Source organism: Botrytis byssoidea, assembly GCF_014898295.1.
Source record: "Botrytis byssoidea strain MUCL 94 chromosome Unknown BBYS_010, whole genome shotgun sequence".
Taxonomy (NCBI): domain Eukaryota; kingdom Fungi; phylum Ascomycota; class Leotiomycetes; order Helotiales; family Sclerotiniaceae; genus Botrytis; species Botrytis byssoidea.
Genome location: NW_024065851.1, coordinates 722,067 through 742,431, shown reverse-complemented (window position 1 = coordinate 742,431; position 20,365 = coordinate 722,067). Strand labels below are relative to the sequence as shown.

Genomic DNA, 20,365 nt, shown 5'->3' with positions numbered 1-20,365 from the left:
AAGTCAATCAATTTGAATTTGAATTCCTTTGGTAGGAGTAGATGATTTTGGGTTTTTGATCTACCATCCATCTACCTAATCCTGGGAACCCGGTGAGCTCGGACCAGTTATGTTGTTAGCATTCCAGACGTCATTGAAACCCCGTAACTTCTTCTTGTGTTCCCTCCGCCACTACCATAATGTAACCTAGCTAAAAACCTTTTTTCTAACTCCAACTCTAAACTGCTTCTTCTCTTAAACCTGCATACTAATAATCTTTCAATACAGTGAAAATGGATCAACCCATGAATTTAATCTCCGCGCTACTTCAAGCCACTTCCAACGAGTCTATCCGCAATACTCTCAATACTTCTCGACCCCTCATCACTCATCTGAATGCAGACACTACATGGCTTCTTTCGATACCCTACCCTGAGGCAGCTGAAAATTCGTTCAATAAAGCGTATTATCACATATTGATTGATCCATGGCTACGCGGTGGTCAAAGTGATGTTGCTGCCTTCTTCAGTCAACAATGGCATGCCAATCCCAGCGCAGTGCAAAGTATCGCAGAGATTGAAGAGTTCATCAAGAGTATCGAGGAAGTTGTACTTGAGAAAGAAATCACAGGTGATGGAAGCTGGATTGATGCGGTAGTAGTGAGCCATGAATTCACAGACCACATGCACAAGGAAACTTTACTCGAGATTCCAAATACGGTTCCGGTATTTGCGACTTCGAAGGCTGCGGCGGCGATATCGTCTTGGGCGCATTTTGACCATGTGGAAGAAATTCTTAGGTTTGAGGGGGATTGGAGAGAATCTTCTACAGAACATTTACCAGATTGGGTGGGTATATCGAGGGTTGCGAAAGCGGGTGTGGATTTACTGTATTACCATTCTGCTATCATGATTACATTCTTGACGTTTTCGGAGAGGATTATTTCGGATGGAAAAGCCAATGAGAATATACCTGAAGCTATGATATATACACCTCATGGAATCGATCCTGGGGATCTTACATTGGTGGGAACTGCTCAACCACCTATCCGAACCCTCGCTTTACTACATGGATTACAGGACATTTCGTTACCTCGAGCACAATTGAATAAAGGGGCACATAATGGATTGAAGGTTCAGAGGTTGTTGAATGCAAAGTACTGGGTTGGTACGCATGATGAAGTCAAGGTGGGTGGAGGTATTGTGAGCTGGTTCTTGAATCGTAAAACCGTGACGCTGAAGGAAGCGTTGGAGAGAGAAGTTGAGGAGAATGGAGAGAGTGGTGATGTAGAAAAGGTAGGAGATATTAAGTTTTTGGAAGTGGGAAATGGCGAGAGCTTAGTTTTGATGTGATAGCTTTCTAATTTATTCCAAGCGGTCTTTGCAAATTCTGGTATATTTTCAAAGTATATAATTTTTACCGAAGAGATTTCTTAGGTGCAATCAATTCTGAAAGGACTTGTAGCCATTGGCCGAATTCGTCTTTGATCCTTGTTGTTGTATATTTATTTCAACCCTTGGTTGTATGCTTTCTTTGTCTCTTTGTGCTGGTTGGAATGACAGCAGTCGTCCATTCTCTCTCTACAGCGACGGCAAATATTTTCGTAGTGTGCGTTCGATTATATTCATCGGCAAGATAGCTAAATTAGATTGAAAATTTCTCACGAACAGTCCTTGCCCTACTATTGAACATGCCTCCTCGTCCATGCTGGCGACCGCAAATACCTCGTACTGAGCTTGCGGACATATACGGCCATCTCGCCGAGCCGGAACTTCAAGGTATTATACCATTGAAGAGCGGCCTCACGCCAGTAACTTTGAAACCGCATTCTACCAATCATGAGAGAAAATTCGCCGATGATGTGCGCTGGCTACAGAGGCTTTACTATGGAAGTGTGTAAATCTCACTATAGGTTGCAGATCTTTGCTAACATGTTCTGCCCCCAGATTTCACCGTTGCTGAGTTGGAGAGGTTGGATGCCTTGGCACCACTTTACCACATCTATGAAGACGAAACTGCGATTAACCCAAATACTGACATTACCATCCATCCCGTGATGCAAAGAAAAAAGTGGGATTATCCGTTGCCAAATCACTTAGCCGACTTTCCTTTGGGAGGAGACTTGGATGGGTACTGGAATGCTGTAAGTGAAAGACTTCCTATGGCGAGTGCAATTGGTGGTTCTGATGACGACGGCAGGGTACGGATGATACTGCGTGGGAAGCCGTACTTCCATCTATTAGAATAGCAAGCTTGTATATCTCGCATGCGGATTTGTGGCCATGGTAATTATACCCCCAGTTCTATTTGGTTCACGATTAAGTTTGCATGTATAGGTTTGATGGTCTGCTTGCCGCCGAGTGGACTGACATTCCACCGTCAGAGGTTCCCTTCTCCTTGATGACTCCACGTTCAGGCTGGAAACGATTCAATGCTAGAGATCCTCTAGTATGTGGAACTGAAGCAGGTAGAAGAAAAGTCCGAGACACAATATTGAGCCATTCTAAGAATATATATTTCCGCCTAACAAGTTCTTATACCGATCCAGCAAATGGTGTTCTAGCAGTAGATCACAAGCTTGGAAGTATCGCTGGACAAACGTTAACCAGCGCAATAAGCAATATTTCTGTTGTAACCATTAGTTTCCATGCCCTTGCAGCTTTGCTTCCTGGAACGGTCGAAAAATTGAATACTGCAGAAAGACGTATGGTTCAAGGAGAAGTTGCAAAGACCATCATACATGAGCTTGGTGTACGTTATCTTTTTAAAGTCTCGATTTGGAAGTCTTTCGTCTTGTTCTAACTTATTATAGCATGCCCTTTTCCAGCAAACTTACAAAGCCTATTTGCCCAACCATAATGGCACGGAGATATATTTTCATAAGGAAGTAATTTCGGAAATGTAAGTGTATCATTACTCACTTTGAGCTTTTACTAATTATTCTAGGGGGATATCGGTGAGTGTTTGCTGGATGCTAGTAGCTACAGAATACTGATGTGTTGTCATTTACTTCTAGATGGAGCAGAGTGTAGGTGGATTCCTAGCCGAGGGAAATATGAGCAAGTATATTAATCTCAATTCAGGTATATGGCGGGACTACACGATCTCTTCGTAGTGCACAAGATGATTCGCTGCTCGATTTGGGTAAGCATATTTCATATCCCCATGCAATCCAATATCCTAGTCTGTATGGTTCCTGGCCAAAAAGTATATTTCAATGGCCATAATCACATCACGCTAACTCATCGTAGAGGGGGGAGTCATGTTTAAGTAAGCAACAGCCAGTACTAACAATAACCATTCCTTTCGTCTTACTCAAAGCAGTGACATCAACAACGTCGGCACTCATGGTAATGAAGGGAACCCAGTCCTACACAACAAACCGCCGGTGATTACTCTATCCCTTCGAGCTGTTTCTTCCCGCATTCAATGAAGCATGATGTACTTTGGCAGTGCTGATTTAGTATCGAATCATATAGGACTTTTATACAGCTATATATTGGCCGGTTTCTATTTCTTGGTATAGTAAGTACTGAACTGCTTTTATTCATCGCGACACAATGAATTACATGATTTGGGATTGATCTTTTTTCCCTTGAATTTACATGGCTCGGTCCCATTAACGGGTTGATAAATCGTCAACATGTTGACACATTTTAGTGGATATGGGAAGCAAAAGCAGATTCGAATATTTTGTGAGGAAGTGAGTCCAAGTTACTTTTCCTCCAAAGTCGTTACTATGAGCGGAAAGCTGAGATCAACAGATATGGAACCGAAACTGTGAAATATAAAAAGGTTACAGGTACAAAGACTGATCTCAAGGAAGACGGTACGAGATTCGCTGATACCAGGGATCCGTTCACCGAGTTTGAGGGCATACCAAACAATAATCAACATACCATGTTAAGATCGGAGACAATGGATACTTCAGAGCCCCCTCGCAAGCGAGGAAGGGTCCCAACCGCCCCAGCTGCCGTCGTGCGAAAGGCTCGTACTTTCCGAGGGCCAAGGCGCACGCAGGAAAGAAACCCACAAATGGAATCGCTTTCTGAATTCTTAGATCCAGATTTACCGCCTTGTCCTCGGTTCGACGAGATTAGCAGGTATTTAATCAATAATCGTCGAGAGTTGGCCCTGCACACAATGTGTTTTGCCATGCCTGAGAATACTTTGGTAAGAATGACTCTCAGTCTTGGGCCGTTGATCACAATTTTGACGGTGGCGTGAAGCTAATTATATACGCAGCGTGATTATATTTTGCGACTTGGTGGGCTGGAAATTAGTGCCAAAGAATGGCGTGCGTATCTTCTTCATTGCGAGGCCGTCCCGTATCTCTTCAGGTAATTTATTTGACTCCCATATCAGGCGTAGATGCTAATGGTGTGTAAGGTTCCAGCCGCATGGAAGAATTCGTGACATCTCGACTTATCGTGGCTCCATCCAACTTCATGCTTCAAGCTGGCCCAAGACGGATCTTCCACGCTTCAAGGCAATCGATACAGGGGATGCAACTTTTATGAAGAACCTCCTCAAAGGTATGAGACTTTGCATCGCTATGGACGCTCTTTCGAAAAAATACGAGCAATTTTTGGATCAGATATGGCTACATTCTGTCTTCTGGGACGTCGACATTGAGACCTTCCTTACTTTGTTCAACGCCGATGTCAAACAGGGTGATGGAGTAGCGAGCATGGTTGGACTAGGTTTGATGACCAAGAAAGAAGTTGAAGATTTGATACAGGTTTTGGCTTCTATTCGATTAGTACTTACGTGAGTGACAATATACTTTGTGAGATCTGAAATTAACCAGTGTTCATTTTAGTTGGGCTCCAAAGGGCATCATCCGTCGCTTACCACTAACTACTACGGAATGCAAAGAACTCACCAGTGGTGGAACAAGCCTAAGAGATATTATTCTGCCCAAAGGTCGATCACTGATTGATTGGGATGCGGGATATGAGGCTTTGTGTGAGGTGAGTAAATCGTCTTTTGAACTCCCCTAGCTTTGCTCAAGTTATATTCTTGACTGCTCGTCTTCCCCCATTTACTTGTGTGCTTTTTTGGAAGTCGCAAGATACATTGAGATTTGATGGCTGATTATCCCAATTTTCAATCAGTGGGATGACGACGATATGGTAACTGATCTGGAAGCGCTGGACGAGGGGGACACGGGTATCACGTATGCTGACGGGCGACACGAAAGCGCCAAGGAATACGCAATGCGCACCGAACCGCCGCCGGTCAAAACGCAAGCACAGTTGGAATCGGAAGAATACGAGCGGCAGATCTCGGCTTTGGATAATTCGATTCTGGCATATCTTGCGGCGCACCCGGAGGCTTCTGACGAGGAGATTTTTGAAAAGTCGTTTTGGGAATTGTGGAAGGGGTTTTATCCGAATGGGGTGAGGGAGGATGCGCTGGAGGAATTTGCTGATTCGTTGCCGCATGTTAGGGCGGTGGGGAAGGGGGGGGAGGGAGTGGGGGGGCAGGGGCAGGGTGTGAATTTGGAGAGTGTTGTGAAGGCTTTGATGAAAGGGGGAGAGGGAGGGGGAGGGGGAGGGGGAGGGGGAGGGGGGGATTGTCCTACTATGTGAGGGGGGCTGGGCTGGGTTGGGGAGGAGGAGGAGGAGAGGAAGGGGAAGGATGGGGGGAAGGGAGAAAGGAGATGGTGAGACGCGAGATGTTTATCTTAGGAGTTTTGAGAGTTGAGTTATAATAGTATGAGAATATGATATGATATGATATAATGGGGTATGATATGATACAACAGAATAACATATTCATATTCCCCAGATCATATCAGCTTATACAAGTAAGTACCTTAACATAACAATCTAAAGATTCGTATATAGTAAGTTGATTATTTAATCCCTCGTATGATGTGAGATATAAGATATAGGATATATAGACTTCTTTTAAGTGATGGTGTATGAATTGGAATTGGGATTGAGATTGAGATCAAAATCAAATCATATCAAACCAAATCGCAATCTTAAGATATATACTACATAAACGTAGGTATATATATATATATATATAAGAAGTAAAGCGAAGCGAATTGAATAGAATAGAAATAGTATTGCATTGCATTGCATTGTATTGCATCATAGCTAGCTAATTAGATAATTAAAAATTGATGGGAAAAAGAGAGAAAAGTTCAAGTTAAGTATTCTTCGGCGTTTGGACTATCTACTTATCTACTGTGGGAGTAGGAGTAGGAGTACTGGTCGTGAAGAAGTTAGATGAAGAGGAAGAGGAAGAGAGGAAGAAATTGGCTAGCTAGCTATCCAATATCAATTCTGATCGAGAAAGAAAGAAAGTAAGTAAGAAGGAAAGAAAGTCCTCGAGCGAAAACTCGATTCATAAATCCATCAATCCGTTCATCAATCCGTTCATCAATCAATCACCAAAGCAATTCCATCAATCACCAAACCAGCTCAAGAAGCGAAAGAGAAAAAAGTATCATTCGATCAATCATTACCCACCACCATTCATCCATCATCCATCATAACATCTCAATCATAATATGAATCCACCTTCATCGTGAAAAAAAACCCCCTCCATCTCATTCCACCATAAAACCATCACCCATTCCATTCCATCCCAATCCGCCTCCATACATCATCATCGCGATTAAATTCCCACAATACTTCTCACTAACATCTTCGCCGCATCAGAATTTCCGCCCAAATTACTCTGATCACCTTCTGCTGGATAGAAGAAAGCCGCGACGGCGATAATGACATAAGCTGCGCAAAGAAGGGCACCTTCGAGGTAATTGGATCGACCATCGAGAACCAAGAAATTGACGATAAAGGCCGAGACGAAGAGACAGACGGTTTCAAAGAGCGTAAAGTACAATGTCATTTCTCGAGACATACACCAGCCGAGGAGAACGATGAAGGGAGTGACGAAGAGAGCTATCATGATGAGTTAGTTAAAGTGGTGTCAATTATGGTGATTGAAAAACGTACCGATTTGAATAGATGAACCAACGGCTACACCGATTGCCAAATCCATTTTATTCTTACTAGCTACCGTAACGGCTGTAACGTGCTCGGCAGCATTACCAACAATAGGTAGGATAATGAGACCAATGAAAGCCTCACTCAAACCGGAATTACCTTCAACGACAGCATTGATACTATCAACCATGAATTCGGCACAACAAGCTACAAGACCAGTAGAAAGAAGAAGTAAAACGACGGCTGTAGTGCGAGAAATATTTTCGTCCTCATCATCCATGGGAACCTTATTGACTGCAACAGCTGTGCTGTTAATGCGAATAGGTGCAAGGTTTGATGGGGTGGGATTAGCTGGATTTGATACGGTTTGATTGAGACGATCAGGTAAAGAATTCGTGCGACGAATTCCCATACGAACGCGAGGAATATTTCCAGGGGGTGGAGTACCAGTAGGTGCAGGATTAGTAAAGACATTTTGAGAGAATGTCTTTGGAATTTGAGGTCGAATGCCAGAGGTGATTCCGCGAAGAGTAAATGGTCGTTTTTGAGCGTTATCTTGCTGGTTTTCAGGATTTTCCATAATGGCAAAATCAACACGTCGTGGATCGGAATCATTTGGTACCACTTCAGCAGATTTCTCATTGACAACTTCAGGTACAACGCCTTCTTTGATGGTTTCTTGATGTCTGAGAGCTCTCTTGCGGGCTTTGTGTTCCTTTTTCTGTTGCTTGCGTTCTCTCTTATGTTCCTTTTTGGTCATGACGTAGTTTGTGAATGAGCCAGTGCGACTTCTTCTAGGACGTTCATCATCACCATCCTCTGCAAAGTCAATAGCGCCTGTACGATGATCATCACCAGCGGACCCACTACCTTCAGCTGCATGGTTGAGACTGCTATTACCAAAAGATGGTGTACGAAGAGCCTCTACTTCAACAGTATCTTTCGATGCTGAGCTTGACTTGCGACGTCTACCACCTCTGATGAGTCTCTTTACACGTTTGGCAGTAGTATTGGAACCGCTGGAGCCATCAGAGTCAGAGCTGGAGGAGGATGAATCATCAGATGATGAGTCCATCCAAGCTGCAACCGGTCCAGGAGCTAATTCCTCATCAATGATATGCTGAGGAGTACTTTCATACATATATGCGTGGGACTTCAATTGAAACAAGAGGTACATGGCATAAACCAAAAGGAGAACCTAAAGATGTTAGTCAACGAGGTCTCACAAACAGAATCATGGAGAACTTACGACACTAGTACCACGACTAACTTGCAAAACTTTGGTGTTAGCCTTATCTGCAGCAGTTGTAGTATTGAACGATGCATGGAAAGCAGTCTATATTCGTCAGTTAACAGTTTACGCCACAGGAAGAAGTTTTCATACCGGAAGCAATAAACTCATGACGCTCAAACTTAAAAGGCAAGCACTCATTTGTGTGACAGTACTGTTATAGATCTAGAAAATATCAGCGCTGCTCACAACTTTTGGATGAAGAATCAATTACCTGTTCACGGAAGCGAAGTCCACCGACCAAAAAACACATTCCTAGAATCAAGAGTAGATTTGCAAGAATCGAACCGAGCAAGGAGGCTTGGACGATGCGGATTTCATTCTGCTGAACGTTAGCATAATTCGCACCGAAGAGGAGGAATTTACAAACCTTTTGCAATGCAATGCTATAGGGTTTAGGATAAATAGGTGAGCATATGTTTTGAACGAATATTTCACAAGGGACTTGCATGAGACAAAGGGAAATGGAAAGGGTATAATGATATGGGACGCGATTGATATGATAATGCCTTTAAGAGGGCTTCTCGCACTTTCTTGTCTTGATCTCTCACGAGGTAGACATACATACTATTGAAATTGTTAGCTTGATTCTGTATTCAAATGAAGATGTGGAGAGAAACTTACAAAATGATAAGCTCAACAGCATTACCAAAAGTAACATTCATCAAAGCACCAATAGTATCACCCATTCTTTTAGCCACACTTTCAGTAGCATGACTGAGCAAACCTGCCAAAGGTATAATAGCAATAGCATTCATCGCAAAGATGATACCTGGACTGAGGCCAATCGCATAGGCGATGATACCAACCGGTACAAATACCAACAAAATATTGATAACACTTGAGAGTATAATATGTTTGCCGGTCAGCCAAAATCGAATGGCAACATTTTTCTTCTTGAGCTTCTCGGACTCGCTCGATTCTATGATATTCCCCTCTCCATCAACTTGCGGAGGTGGAGCTGGTGGCGGATGGACGTTGGATGTATTGTCTGCCACATTGTTTCTTGTGGGATTTGAACGTTGGTTCTTGAGGCCATTATAATTTGCATTATTTCTTGGGGTATGGGTTGCATTGTTAAGAACGGAGGTAGCAGTGTTGTTGTTGTTGTTATTCTGCGTGGTGGTAGTAGAAGGATTGCTCAAGGGAAGAGTTGGTCCACTCAGATCTGACGAGGTCGTAGGGTTGCCATGTGCCTTGGATTTATCCCAAAAGCTCACACGATCTAGAAATGACGGCGAATTAGACGAAGTTTCCTTCATCGATGTAGAATCAGATAAATAAGAATTTGAGGATTAATTTGTTCAACTGAGAAACAAACGCGGGTATGGTTGAGTTGAAGGAAGAGACAAAGATGAATTTGCTATTAGATTAGGGAAATGGAGTGAAGAGAGAAGAAGTGTGTGTGTGTGTTTTATTTGAAGAGAGAAGAACACGTAAGAGCCAAAAACAAAAGATGTTTTGATGCTTGATGATTGATATCAAAAAAAGGAAGAGGACGTTTGTTCATATACCCGTAGGTGTAACGATGTTTATAACAAAAGGGTAGTAATGACTGGGAAAGATTGGGGGGTGGATGGATGGGGAATTGGGATACGGTGAAAGTGAAAGTCTCTCCCTCTCTCCCTGCAAGTTGATAAGGCGAAGATTTCCAGGGATTATTCAAGGTTTGCTGTTTGCCAAGGCTGAACTTTCCAAGTAGTGGATTTGCCAAGTAGCGGAGAAATATCTCGGGAGAAAGGAATATGATTGGATGTACTTCATTTTGAATTGTATATTCTCTATTGTCTGATTGGATGAGATGGGAATCTGTGAGGGTTTGCTGGATTTGCTGGATTTGTGAATTATGGGAATAAATAGATGTGGCGCAGTAATTTGATATTGATGTTGAGGTCAGGTGCTCAGAGGTTGATGTGATGGATACTTTACTTTAGCATTGAAGTACTTCAATTCGCAAGAGGGGGAAGAAAGACTTGCATTATTCAAGTAAGTGTTTGGTAAGGATCTCTTCCCATATCATAATCAACCATATATTGGTATCACTCGATCAATTACTCAATCGAGTATCTCCAATGTTTACTCAACGCCGATTAGTTCGTACGAAGATCTTCCGTTACTCAAACCTTCATCATCAATTATCCCACGACCACTCAGACTTCTCCTGATTCATATATCCTCCTATCTTATCTCGAGAGTGGCTGACCACTTATGCTAATCTCTTTCCCCATACTTGGGTGAAAGCTTGGTTTGATGTCACTAGTATGTACCTAGGTACTGCCTTATGATCATATGCAAGACACATAGGGATATGTGGAATAAGAAATCACTTGAATATCAATAGAAAATCACTTGACAATATACAGAAATAGAAACGAGATCATAAAAAACAATCCATACATACTCTGCCGATTTTCCTTATTCATACTTTGACGATGCACGATTCGTCCTCGGTTCTCTTCCCGAAGACTTTAATAGTGGCGGGTACGACAATTAACCCTCCCGACCGATACAAGCGGTTGATCCGTGGATGGCGAGAGTGACTAACTGCCGGCAGTTAAGTTACGCACGTAGATCAGGTACAGGTACAGGTATTTGAATCACGAGGGAACGGATTTGATATCTGATAAGAAGTAGAAAGTCAAGAGTAAAAGGTAGAAACACAATGTCGAGTAAATTGTAATCGATGAGATATTCATATGTGATGGATTACAATTGATACTTGGTAACTAAAGACATCCGAATTCAATCTTTCTTATCTACCTAGTATCCATCAAGCGTAATCATAATTCACCATCATCAAATCTCCAGACAACTCTTTCACACCTCATCAATCTCATCTCTATCTAGGAAAGCACATAAGATTCGTACCTACCAGTTTAAGCAATGAACCATATCAAAGCCCAGTCCTTCCCAGTCCTTCCCCCACGCCAAGTCACGTCAAAAATCAGACATTTCCAAAGCATGGACGATTATGCTCGTTGCCAAGTATCAATGTCGTTCATGTTCCATACGCATCCAATATGATACATCAGATACCTACCTAGTATGCAACGTCCTTCACCATCCGGCATGCTCAAAGTTCAAAATCTCATCTCAAAAGTACAATGCTAATCAATCATCCCCATCTTTCCATAAGCCACAACATCTATCAAGATAAACTCTTCCATCAATTCACTTCACTACCTATCTATCTCATCTCATCTCATCACAAGGAAAATAGCATCCCAAAGATCAGCGCTTGCGTACATTCATCCATCCATCCGCCCATCCAGACTTCACGCCAGCGCCAACGAAACGCTAATGTACGAATTGATCACATTGAACACCCAGGCCATTTACGCCACAGCTCAGCACAGCCACATACGTACACCTTTGCATCCATCCATTCCAAGGTTAGCTGGAGGTATCCACCCAATTAGTCATTCTAAATAGGCTCGAGATAGGAACCAGCTAGACAAGTCGAGTATCCATCCATAGAACATTCCAAAGAAAAACCAGAACCAACCAATAAAACAGGGCTGAATCCGTTATTACCTCGGGATTTATCATTTTATAATCGTGGCTGGCGTGGCTGGTGATGATAGATGGCCCCGGTGCCCCTATTATCTAATTCTTTATTGTTCGGTTTTGGAAGATATTTCATCATAGTGATTCATCCATTCATCAATGATGACTGGTATGCGTGAGTAATGATCAGGAAATCTGGAATACCACATGACGCGTGTTCTCAAACTCCTAGGTACCTAGAAATATCCCACATCCAACATTGTAGCATGCTGACCTCGGCGGTTTGCAGCACCTGCAATATCCGACCATCCAAGCAATTCGGTCCCGGTCCTTGGAGGCTTACCGCTCGCTGCTCGTGGTACCATTGTATACTAGGTACGTAGGTAGGTATTTTTGGTCTAGACTCTAGATCCTTTGATTCACAGAATATGTATTGGGAATTGTGATTAATCTATGGTGATATGTACGGAGTAATATATAATACAAGAATGTTTTTCCATTTTTACTGAATGGAATAGAAGGGAGGAATACTATGATATTGTATTATATTGAGGAACATACCTCAGAAAAGCAATCAAGACACCCATCCAACACATGAAGAAGAATCTGATTTTATAAGGAGACTCGGGAATATAAATAAAGATAGCCATACCAATATCCAAAAACAATTGCAAGTCTAACACTACAATCAAATCAAACCATAAGATTCCTCAAAATCCTTCTCAAGATCATCCCCAAACCGAGCGCAAAAGAATAAGATCTTACAATTACCCAGTACCAGTACCAGTACCTTTTAAACATTCTCAAATCCAAACAACACATAACTCAGCTACCTACAAACTCCCTCCCTCTCCCTCTCCCTCTCCATCACCATCACCATCTCCATCTCCATCTCCATCTCCATCTCCATCTCCATTTCCACCTCCATTTCCACCACATCCCATAATTTCTCTCCTACTCCCAAACCTGCGAATACTCGGGAAATACACGAATACTCAGGAATAGAAAAATGTAAATTCTTCATTTAAAAGTTGTTTCGTGGTGTCTGTCTATGAAGGTGTTTATTGTATATAGCATATAGTGGGTCAGTAAGTGAGTAGATAGATAAATACTAGGTAGGTGGATATATATCCAAATATTCCAATATCCAAATATCCAGCATTCAAGAATTCGAAAATTCGAAAATTCAATACCTATGTTTATTTACACACAAGCTCAAACGAATATCAAATATCAAATATCAAATATCAAATATCAAATATCAAATATCAAATATCAAATATCAAATATCAAATATCAAATATCAAATATCAAATATCAACTATCAACTATCAACTATCAACTATCAACTATCAACTATCAACTATCAACTATCAACTATCAACTATCAACTATCTTATTTTGTTATTACAGAGTATCTAAAAAAATGAGGAGATGCGATATCCATTCAGTCTGGGAAATGAAGTTCTTTTCATGTGGAAAAGTTTCGTTTATTAATATCGATATCAATATCAATATCAAGGAGTATTGAATCATCGCATTGGAAACGAGAGAGAATGAAACTATTTACCCAGTGCCTATATGTGATTTCTAGTTCGTGGGTATCCATACTCTTAGTCTTTCGGTATTATCGAAGTTGTTCATCGATGGATAGATCTCGTATTCTTCATCTTTCCGGATTTCAAGCTATTCATTTCTCGAATCTTTCGTTTTGCTATTTATTTGAGAGATGGTGGTATGATACGCGTAAGAGAATGAAGATACCACGATATTTCCTCACACGTGCAAGATCTCTAGATATATCACTTCAAAATATTCCACACTGATTGCAATCGAAACATCTTTCATTGATCAACATCTATCTATATACAAGAAAAAATTTGAACTCTCCTTCTTTCATCTATCCTTTGCCTCTATTCTCATATCTAAATATACAAAAACACATTTAGGACTCTACTCAAACAGCACTTAAGCATCGCAGGAATCGTCATCCTCTTCTGGGGCAGCAGAAGTAGCCACGGCAGCGGCACTGGAAGTGCTGCTTGCCTTGGTAACAGTAGCCAAAGTAGTGGGGAGAGAGGCAAAAGTAGTAGTTTGGACGGCGCTGGAAACAGCGGCGGAGGTAGCAATGGCGGCAACGGAGCTAACGGATGAAGCGACGACAGAGCTGGATGCTACAACGGCGACGGAAGAAGATGAAGCGGCAACAGCAGAAGAAGCAGCGGCGGTGGATGCTGGGACGGCGGAAGAAGCGACTGCGGAAGAGGCAGATCCAGATCCGGATGCGGAACCGACGGTGAAATCAACGCAAGACTCGTAGGTTTGGTCGATGGAAGCAGCATCCCACCAATGTTGAACAACACATCCACCAGGGGTAGCACAGGTGCTTGGGAGATCATCTGGAATGGTGATGCTGAAGCTAGTTTCGTTGGAGGTGACACCGGTGGCGGTGCTTGCGAAGACATCATAGTACAACAATTGTTTGATGACGGTGTTAGCGGCGGTGTCGATAATGGAGATGTTGGCGGTACCGGTGTGGGGAGCCGCAACATTGAAAGTGAAAGGAACGACTTGGCCTGCAGTCCAGCTTTGCACGAGATCAGTGTTGTCGGCATATTTGTAACCCTTGCATTGCCAGATGTTGCATGCGGCGGCATCGTAGTCACTTTGACTGGCGGCAACTTGGAGCATGCCTTGGATGTTTCCGTTGGGGTCGGAGGCTTGGTTTACCTCGACTTGTTGTCCGCAGGCGGATGCCATGGCGGCACCGGGGTTACGGGGAGTTGGGGTGAGGATACGACCGTGGGCGGAGACGGAAGTGATGAGGCCAGCGGCCATGAGGATGGTGGATGTGTATTGCATTTTGAAAAAGATTTTGTTTATCGTCGAGATAATGAATTTCTTGATTGGGAGAGGACTTGAAGTTTGAGAGACGAATCGATGAAGATGAATGGAGCGAAATCTACCAGAACTAGCTGGATGAATGAATGTATAAAATTTGATTTGAATGAATGTGAGAGGCGACTTTGCACCAGAAAAGAATGTATTTGCGATAGAAGAGTTGAACGAGGAAAGATATGTTGAAGAAACAAGAGAGTAGAACTTCCTCTTCTCTATCAGAAAGAAAACCTACTTATATGAAATCCTCCCCTCCCATTGTCAAACCTCCAAACAATCAATGCAAACAATCAATGCAAGCCATCTAAATTTCGTTTATGAAAAAGAGGAGTGGACAGTGGACCATCACCACATGTATTCAACTCAATACAGCGTAGACCCATTGACTCAATCCTGTTCATCTCAAAACTCCTGCAATAAACCACTATTGGGACAGAAACCAAACCCAAAAAGATGAAAGGTCTGGATGCAGATATATTAACCTTCACTTCCGAATGCCTCTCCATCCATGCACGATCCAATCTTTGTAGTCGCAACACCCCCGTCACCCGAACGATGACTGGGGCTCTATCACCAAAACGAACTACGAGATCCGGATAGAGTGCCTAAAGTTGAAGCAAAGCGCCACGCCAAGTCTGGAACTATTAACGGCGTGTATGCGAAAACAATCGAATCAATCGAAAAACAATACTTTCTTAGGAGAAAACGAAAGAAAACATTCAGGAGTCCCCTCCATTGAAATTGAGGAACCGCCAATTAATATACTTCAAACTGCAAACCCAAGTTCATTCGGATGAGTTTCCCCATTCATGATACCCGTTGGATGGAATTGTGGAGTGATGTGTATGCGATTGGTAGGTTGATACTAGGATAATCGGTACAGGCGCCGATGGGATGAAACAAGACAGGGGACATTGAAGTTTTAGATGAGATGAGATGAAATGATGATTTTTGGGGGATTCTACTAGAAGCTTGATTATCCTGATATGAATTTGTATGTGAATTAATGTGCGACTTATTGGTGGCATTCGAAAAGGGTAAACAATTTAAACTCCTGACCTTATATTTCTTTTGCTATCATATTGCACGGATCTCGGATCGAAACTTCATGCTCGTTCGATATATTGATACATTACGTCATTCTTCAATTTACACTTTTGAAACGACTACTTGTTGGTACTATATGCAATGTATACAAAGCTTGTTAGAAGCTCAAAAAACTATGTCAGTAAGGAGAACCTTCACTAACTATCATCTATATTATATATCATGAGAGGATAGTTCACACATCCTGTCTAAGTTTACCCTGCATCGTGAACTTACCTATGCAAATTTATTTCTTGCTCGTTTTCTCACCAACGATGATTCGCAACTTCGCTGGTCTATTCCAGTGTAGTCCATTATGGTAGATGAATTCTTGATTCTGATACTGCAATCTCCATATGGTAATTGTATATGTCGTCCTCAGAATTTTGAAATATTGGCCTTACAAACACTCTTATAATTTAATCTTTACAGGTGTTCTAGATAAATGCAATACGATTTACAGTTACTGCGTACTACAAATTATAATCCGTCAAATAATACCTTTGCGACTTCCTGTCAAACTTTCGAATCCAGACCCATGATATAAATTCAGAACCCACACAAAAGTGCACCCAAACCTCACATCTTACTCGGCATCCTCATTCCTCCATCTAATCTCAAAACTACTCCGTTCAACATCACATTCTCAATACTTTGTCTTGCCAGTTGTGCAAATTCGTGGGGTTTGCCTGGTCGTACTATTTATTTTCTTATGATTAACTCGTTTATTCGAATTTTTATATTAAGGGAGGGGGGAGAAACAACGTGTGGAATACAACATATGAGAGGGAGATATTCCGAAAATAGAGAGACGTGAAGAAAAACTTACGTGGAAACTCCATAACTCTAGTCAAACTCGCTCGCACTTTATCACTCATCATAGCCGTCATTCTTGAATCAAAAAGACTGGGTGCTATGGTTACGACGCGAATACCATGTTTTGCGACATCACGGGTTAAGGGGAGGGTTAAGGAGACTATCGCGCCCTTTGAAGCAGAGTAGGCGACTATGTGTCTGTTAGCATCTTGAATCTCTCTTGAATTCAGAATGATATGAGAGTTGGGAGAACAGAATGAAGGGAGAAGTACCTTGACCAGGCTGGCCATCAAAGGCAGCAGATGAAGCAACCATAATGATAACACCACGCTCACCATCTTCATTCAAAGGGGTAGAACGAGCCATGTGGGGAAGACATTGACGAATCAAATCAATAGTGCCGCGGACGTTGACATTCATCACGAAATCAAAGTCGGAGAGAGAGAAGGGATTGAGGTTGCGGTCGAGGATCTGAGGTTGGGGAGGTGGGGTGTTAGTAACTCTGCATTCCGGGTGAAAAGGGGACCACAATAGAGTAGTTTGAATGATGAGAAGGGAAATTGGGAGAGGTTTGGGGAAGGAAAATATCAAAAGGGGATGTTAAGAGAAAGTCTTAGAAATCTTCGCTGGAGGTTGCGTGTGGTCGACGCAAGAGCAATCATGAGAAACTACCATGATGGGAAAAGTATACAGCCAGTAACACTTCAAAGGTAATCCTATATGAATAGAATATTGTTTGAAAAACAAAAGATTGAAAACATACCTTAGCAGGAGTAGCTACACCAGCTGCTGCAATAACTCCACCAACCTCCTTTCCAGTTTCTTTGACCCATTCCAAAGCACCTTTAACAGCATTGGCGATACTATCTGTTTCCAATACATCTGTTTGAAAGAATTTGACCTTTCCACCTCCTACTTCCTTTACCAACTCTTCAGCCAACTCTTCATTCATATCTAGGACAGCTGCATATCCTCCACCTTGGCAGATATCAACAACACATGCTCGGCCTAAGCCTGAAGCTCTATATGTCTTGTTAGTAACGTTTGATTCATTCATAGTTACATGATTTCACTCACCCGCCTGATACAATGAATGTTCTTCCTTCAATCTTCATTTTGATAATATTTGAATAGTATATGTAAAAGAAGATTTCTGGACATTCACGAAACTATTCTTCTTCCTCATGCCTCACTCATCACATGCCTCGGCTTATCAAATCCCTCTAATCTATATAAAGCCAATCCAAACCAGTCTAGCGTCGGGAAATGATTGGCTCAACACCGATGCGATAAGACTTGCGACGACTTTGATGTCACGTCCTATTGTAGTCTCTAATTACTGAAGGAAATCAAGAAATTCCAAATTATAAAAATATCAAACAACTTCCAAAGAATCTCGACCTTCTGTGTCTTGAACAACAAAAAATTGAACCCGTTATCGTAATCCCACCCATAGGCGAAGATGGTACGACCAAGGCGTTCATCCGCCGCAAGTGATGAGAGTGCCAGTACTACCAGAGATCAGGTTTGTTTTCCATACCTTCATTGCTAAGCCAACATGAAGATATACCAAGCTTGAGACAAAATGAAAGACATTGCATACAAATACTAATGGACCTTCAGGAATTAGGTAGTATGTACGATTATTTGGCTAAGATTATACTCTTAGGACCAAGTGGAAGTGGCAAGTATGTTACATTTTCTATTTGTTCGTGATGAGTGGGATGTTTATGGTTGGATTGATATGAATATGATATTGATGTCGCACAGATCATGTCTATTACATCGGTTTGTCAAAAACGAATGGAGGATCTTGTCATCCCAAACTATCGGCGTGGAATTCGCAAGCAAGATTATAAGAGTGGGTAGTGGCTCTCGACGGAAGCGCATTAAACTCCAGGTATTCCCATCCCCCTCCTCTTCTTGCTGCCCCCTCCAAGCTAAGAGCTAATCATACAAAAGCTATGGGATACAGCAGGGACAGAACGATTCCGCTCTGTATCACGCTCTTACTATCGTGGCGCCGCTGGCGCAGTTCTATGTTACGATATCACGAACCATAATTCCTTTACCGGACTCCCTACCTTTCTTAATGATGCGCGAGCACTTGCTTCTCCAAATCTTACACTATTACTTGTGGGCAACAAGACGGATCTCGCGGATTCGAATGCAGATTTAATAGATACATCTGTGCCCCCCGCAACACCATCCAGTATTAATAGCAAGAATTCCTCGTTTCCTTTTTCGGCGGGCGGATCTGTGAATTCGACTTCGGGATATGTGGGGATAGGATCACAATTAAAAGCAAGTGTAGCGCCAGATGGAAGAGATGTTAGTGCGGAAGAAGCATCTAGATGGGCTAGTTCTGCAAATATACCGGTTTCGGTCGAGGTTTCTGCATTATCGGGTGATAATGTTGAGGAGGTTTTTAATAGATTGGCGAGGATGATATTGACGAAGATTGAGTTGGGAGAAATTGATCCCGATGATCCAATGAGCGGAATACAGTATGGTGATGGAGGGAGATGGGATACAAATGCTAGTGATGGAGCCAGTGTGAAGAGTGGAATGACGATTGAAGATGGCATTACGAGGAGGAGAAGGAAAGGGAAGAGAGGGCAAAATTGGGGACTTGGGGGAATGAGGGAGTGGGAGGAGGTTTTTACGCTGACAGGTCAGAGAAGAAGAAGAGGTGGTTGTTGTTGATGGAGCGGAAGCGAAGAGATTTATGGGATTGTATCGATCAAAAAGTTCTCTTGATGATTGGAGCCGAGCTCCTCTTGTGCTCTGCGTCGAATTAAAGCCAGAGCTAGTGGATACTATTAATTTTAATGATAATGAATACCTGTTTTTATGTTCCTCAAGTGGGTGATTTTCATGAAGTCGCGAGTGGTAGGTGACAGTGATTTGGGAAGGATAAGTATATGGCTTATCTTTCTCAGCCAGGCATCATACGGCAATATGTTGTCTATACAAATGAAGGGGGGAGATTACATATGGAGTGTACACGTCACATATGACGGAATCTAGGGGTTTACTCTTACACTAGGGCTCACTTCTACGTCTCCGTTCATTTCTTTTCTCCATGACCATTTCTCCTCTGATCATCTCCAGCTTTCTCTACCACGTCTCCCCGAAACTACCACTTCGTTCAGTTACCATTCCATCTGCACCTCAACCCCATGGGAACCATGAAAATCTCGATTCCTATCTCTATCTTCCAGAGACTTGATCCCCTTCGAACCACGAATAGTGGTTTCTAAACTATCAGGCAACTCATCTACAAACTTCGAAAACCCTCTAGACCATATATCCAAACCCCAACCCAAACCCCAACCCTCTCTCATGTTTTCAAAATTTTCTTGTTGCACATCTCTTTTTCCAAATCTAAAAATACTTCAAAATAAAAGCAAATTCAGACTCTAGGCAGGTATCCAGAATCGACCTTCGACCTCGCTCAATACTACTAGGTATACTGCCAAGATTCTCACGAGAAAGAAAGAAATAAGAAAGCCTTGCAGAACCATCGATCCCCAGACTCACAAATCGACCTTCTGCTACCTAGTACCTGCTAGACAGCAGCGAAATCGAAAATTATTTTGAATGTTGCATATCTCACTTGAGAATTCTAAAAATATTACATGTGCATCTACGTGTTTGTATGTGTGCATATAGGAATTTCCTGTATTTTGCTTCACCTGTAGATTAGCATTTTAACTCATTCCTTGATTGATATCCTATCTACTTTCGGATTTCTTACTCTCTTTCTCTTTTTTGAGTGGATTTTAAGATAGATAGATAGATACGCACTTCCGCATATTGC

At 42.2% G+C, this 20,365-nt stretch overlaps 6 protein-coding genes across 6 annotated transcripts; 3 read left to right on the top strand and 3 right to left on the bottom strand.

Annotated features, from left to right (window-relative positions):
* Nucleotides 1-272: 272 nt before the first annotated feature.
* EAE97_005848 (uncharacterized protein) lies at nucleotides 273-1,331 on the top strand (the record flags this gene model as incomplete). The annotated part of the gene is made up of 1 exon (XM_038876361.1): nucleotides 273-1,331. One exon carries the CDS (start codon nucleotides 273-275, stop codon nucleotides 1,329-1,331), a length of 1,059 nt encoding a protein of 352 aa, XP_038732837.1.
* A 338-nt stretch (nucleotides 1,332-1,669) lies between these two features.
* Nucleotides 1,670-5,573, top strand: EAE97_005847 (uncharacterized protein; the record flags this gene model as incomplete). Its single annotated transcript, XM_038876360.1, has 13 exons — nucleotides 1,670-1,871; nucleotides 1,926-2,122; nucleotides 2,179-2,264; nucleotides 2,316-2,730; nucleotides 2,792-2,880; nucleotides 2,926-2,935; nucleotides 3,063-3,123; nucleotides 3,640-3,682; nucleotides 3,744-4,152; nucleotides 4,225-4,319; nucleotides 4,369-4,749; nucleotides 4,802-4,952; nucleotides 5,097-5,573. 13 exons carry the CDS (start codon nucleotides 1,670-1,672, stop codon nucleotides 5,571-5,573), a joined length of 2,616 nt encoding a protein of 871 aa, XP_038732836.1.
* A 470-nt stretch (nucleotides 5,574-6,043) lies between these two features.
* EAE97_005846 (uncharacterized protein) lies at nucleotides 6,044-9,818 on the bottom strand. Its single transcript, XM_038876359.1, has 8 exons — nucleotides 8,860-9,818; nucleotides 8,674-8,802; nucleotides 8,606-8,621; nucleotides 8,450-8,557; nucleotides 8,329-8,400; nucleotides 8,194-8,280; nucleotides 6,954-8,142; nucleotides 6,044-6,899 (listed from the first exon to the last, which is right to left on the bottom strand). Exons 1-8 carry the CDS (start codon nucleotides 9,495-9,497, stop codon nucleotides 6,613-6,615), a joined length of 2,526 nt encoding a protein of 841 aa, XP_038732835.1. The 5' UTR covers nucleotides 9,498-9,818; the 3' UTR covers nucleotides 6,044-6,612.
* Nucleotides 9,819-13,710: 3,892 nt separating this feature from the next.
* On the bottom strand, nucleotides 13,711-14,604 carry EAE97_005845 (uncharacterized protein; the record flags this gene model as incomplete). Its single annotated transcript, XM_038876358.1, has 1 exon — nucleotides 13,711-14,604. The coding sequence occupies one exon, from the start codon at nucleotides 14,602-14,604 to the stop codon at nucleotides 13,711-13,713; it is 894 nt and encodes a 297-aa protein (XP_038732834.1).
* A 1,701-nt stretch (nucleotides 14,605-16,305) lies between these two features.
* EAE97_005844 (uncharacterized protein) lies at nucleotides 16,306-17,657 on the bottom strand (the record flags this gene model as incomplete). Its single annotated transcript, XM_038876357.1, has 5 exons — nucleotides 16,306-16,424; nucleotides 16,556-16,732; nucleotides 16,815-17,013; nucleotides 17,306-17,564; nucleotides 17,620-17,657. 5 exons carry the CDS (start codon nucleotides 17,655-17,657, stop codon nucleotides 16,306-16,308), a joined length of 792 nt encoding a protein of 263 aa, XP_038732833.1.
* A 347-nt stretch (nucleotides 17,658-18,004) lies between these two features.
* Nucleotides 18,005-19,248, top strand: EAE97_005843 (uncharacterized protein; the record flags this gene model as incomplete). Its single annotated transcript, XM_038876356.1, has 4 exons — nucleotides 18,005-18,067; nucleotides 18,166-18,230; nucleotides 18,313-18,442; nucleotides 18,505-19,248. The coding sequence occupies 4 exons, from the start codon at nucleotides 18,005-18,007 to the stop codon at nucleotides 19,246-19,248; spliced, it is 1,002 nt and encodes a 333-aa protein (XP_038732832.1).
* Between the last annotated feature and the right edge of the window lie 1,117 nt (nucleotides 19,249-20,365).

Coding starts and splice junctions, on each gene's coding strand:
- EAE97_005846 (XM_038876359.1), bottom strand. CDS start 9,497: ATGAAGGAAACTTCGTCTAATTCGCCGTCATTTCTAGATCGTGTGAGC. Junction 8,281..8,328: donor TCATGAGTTTATTGCTTCCG/GTATGAAAACTT, acceptor TGACGAATATAG/ACTGCTTTCCATGCATCGTT. Junction 8,143..8,193: donor TTAGTCGTGGTACTAGTGTC/GTAAGTTCTCCA, acceptor TAACATCTTTAG/GTTCTCCTTTTGGTTTATGC.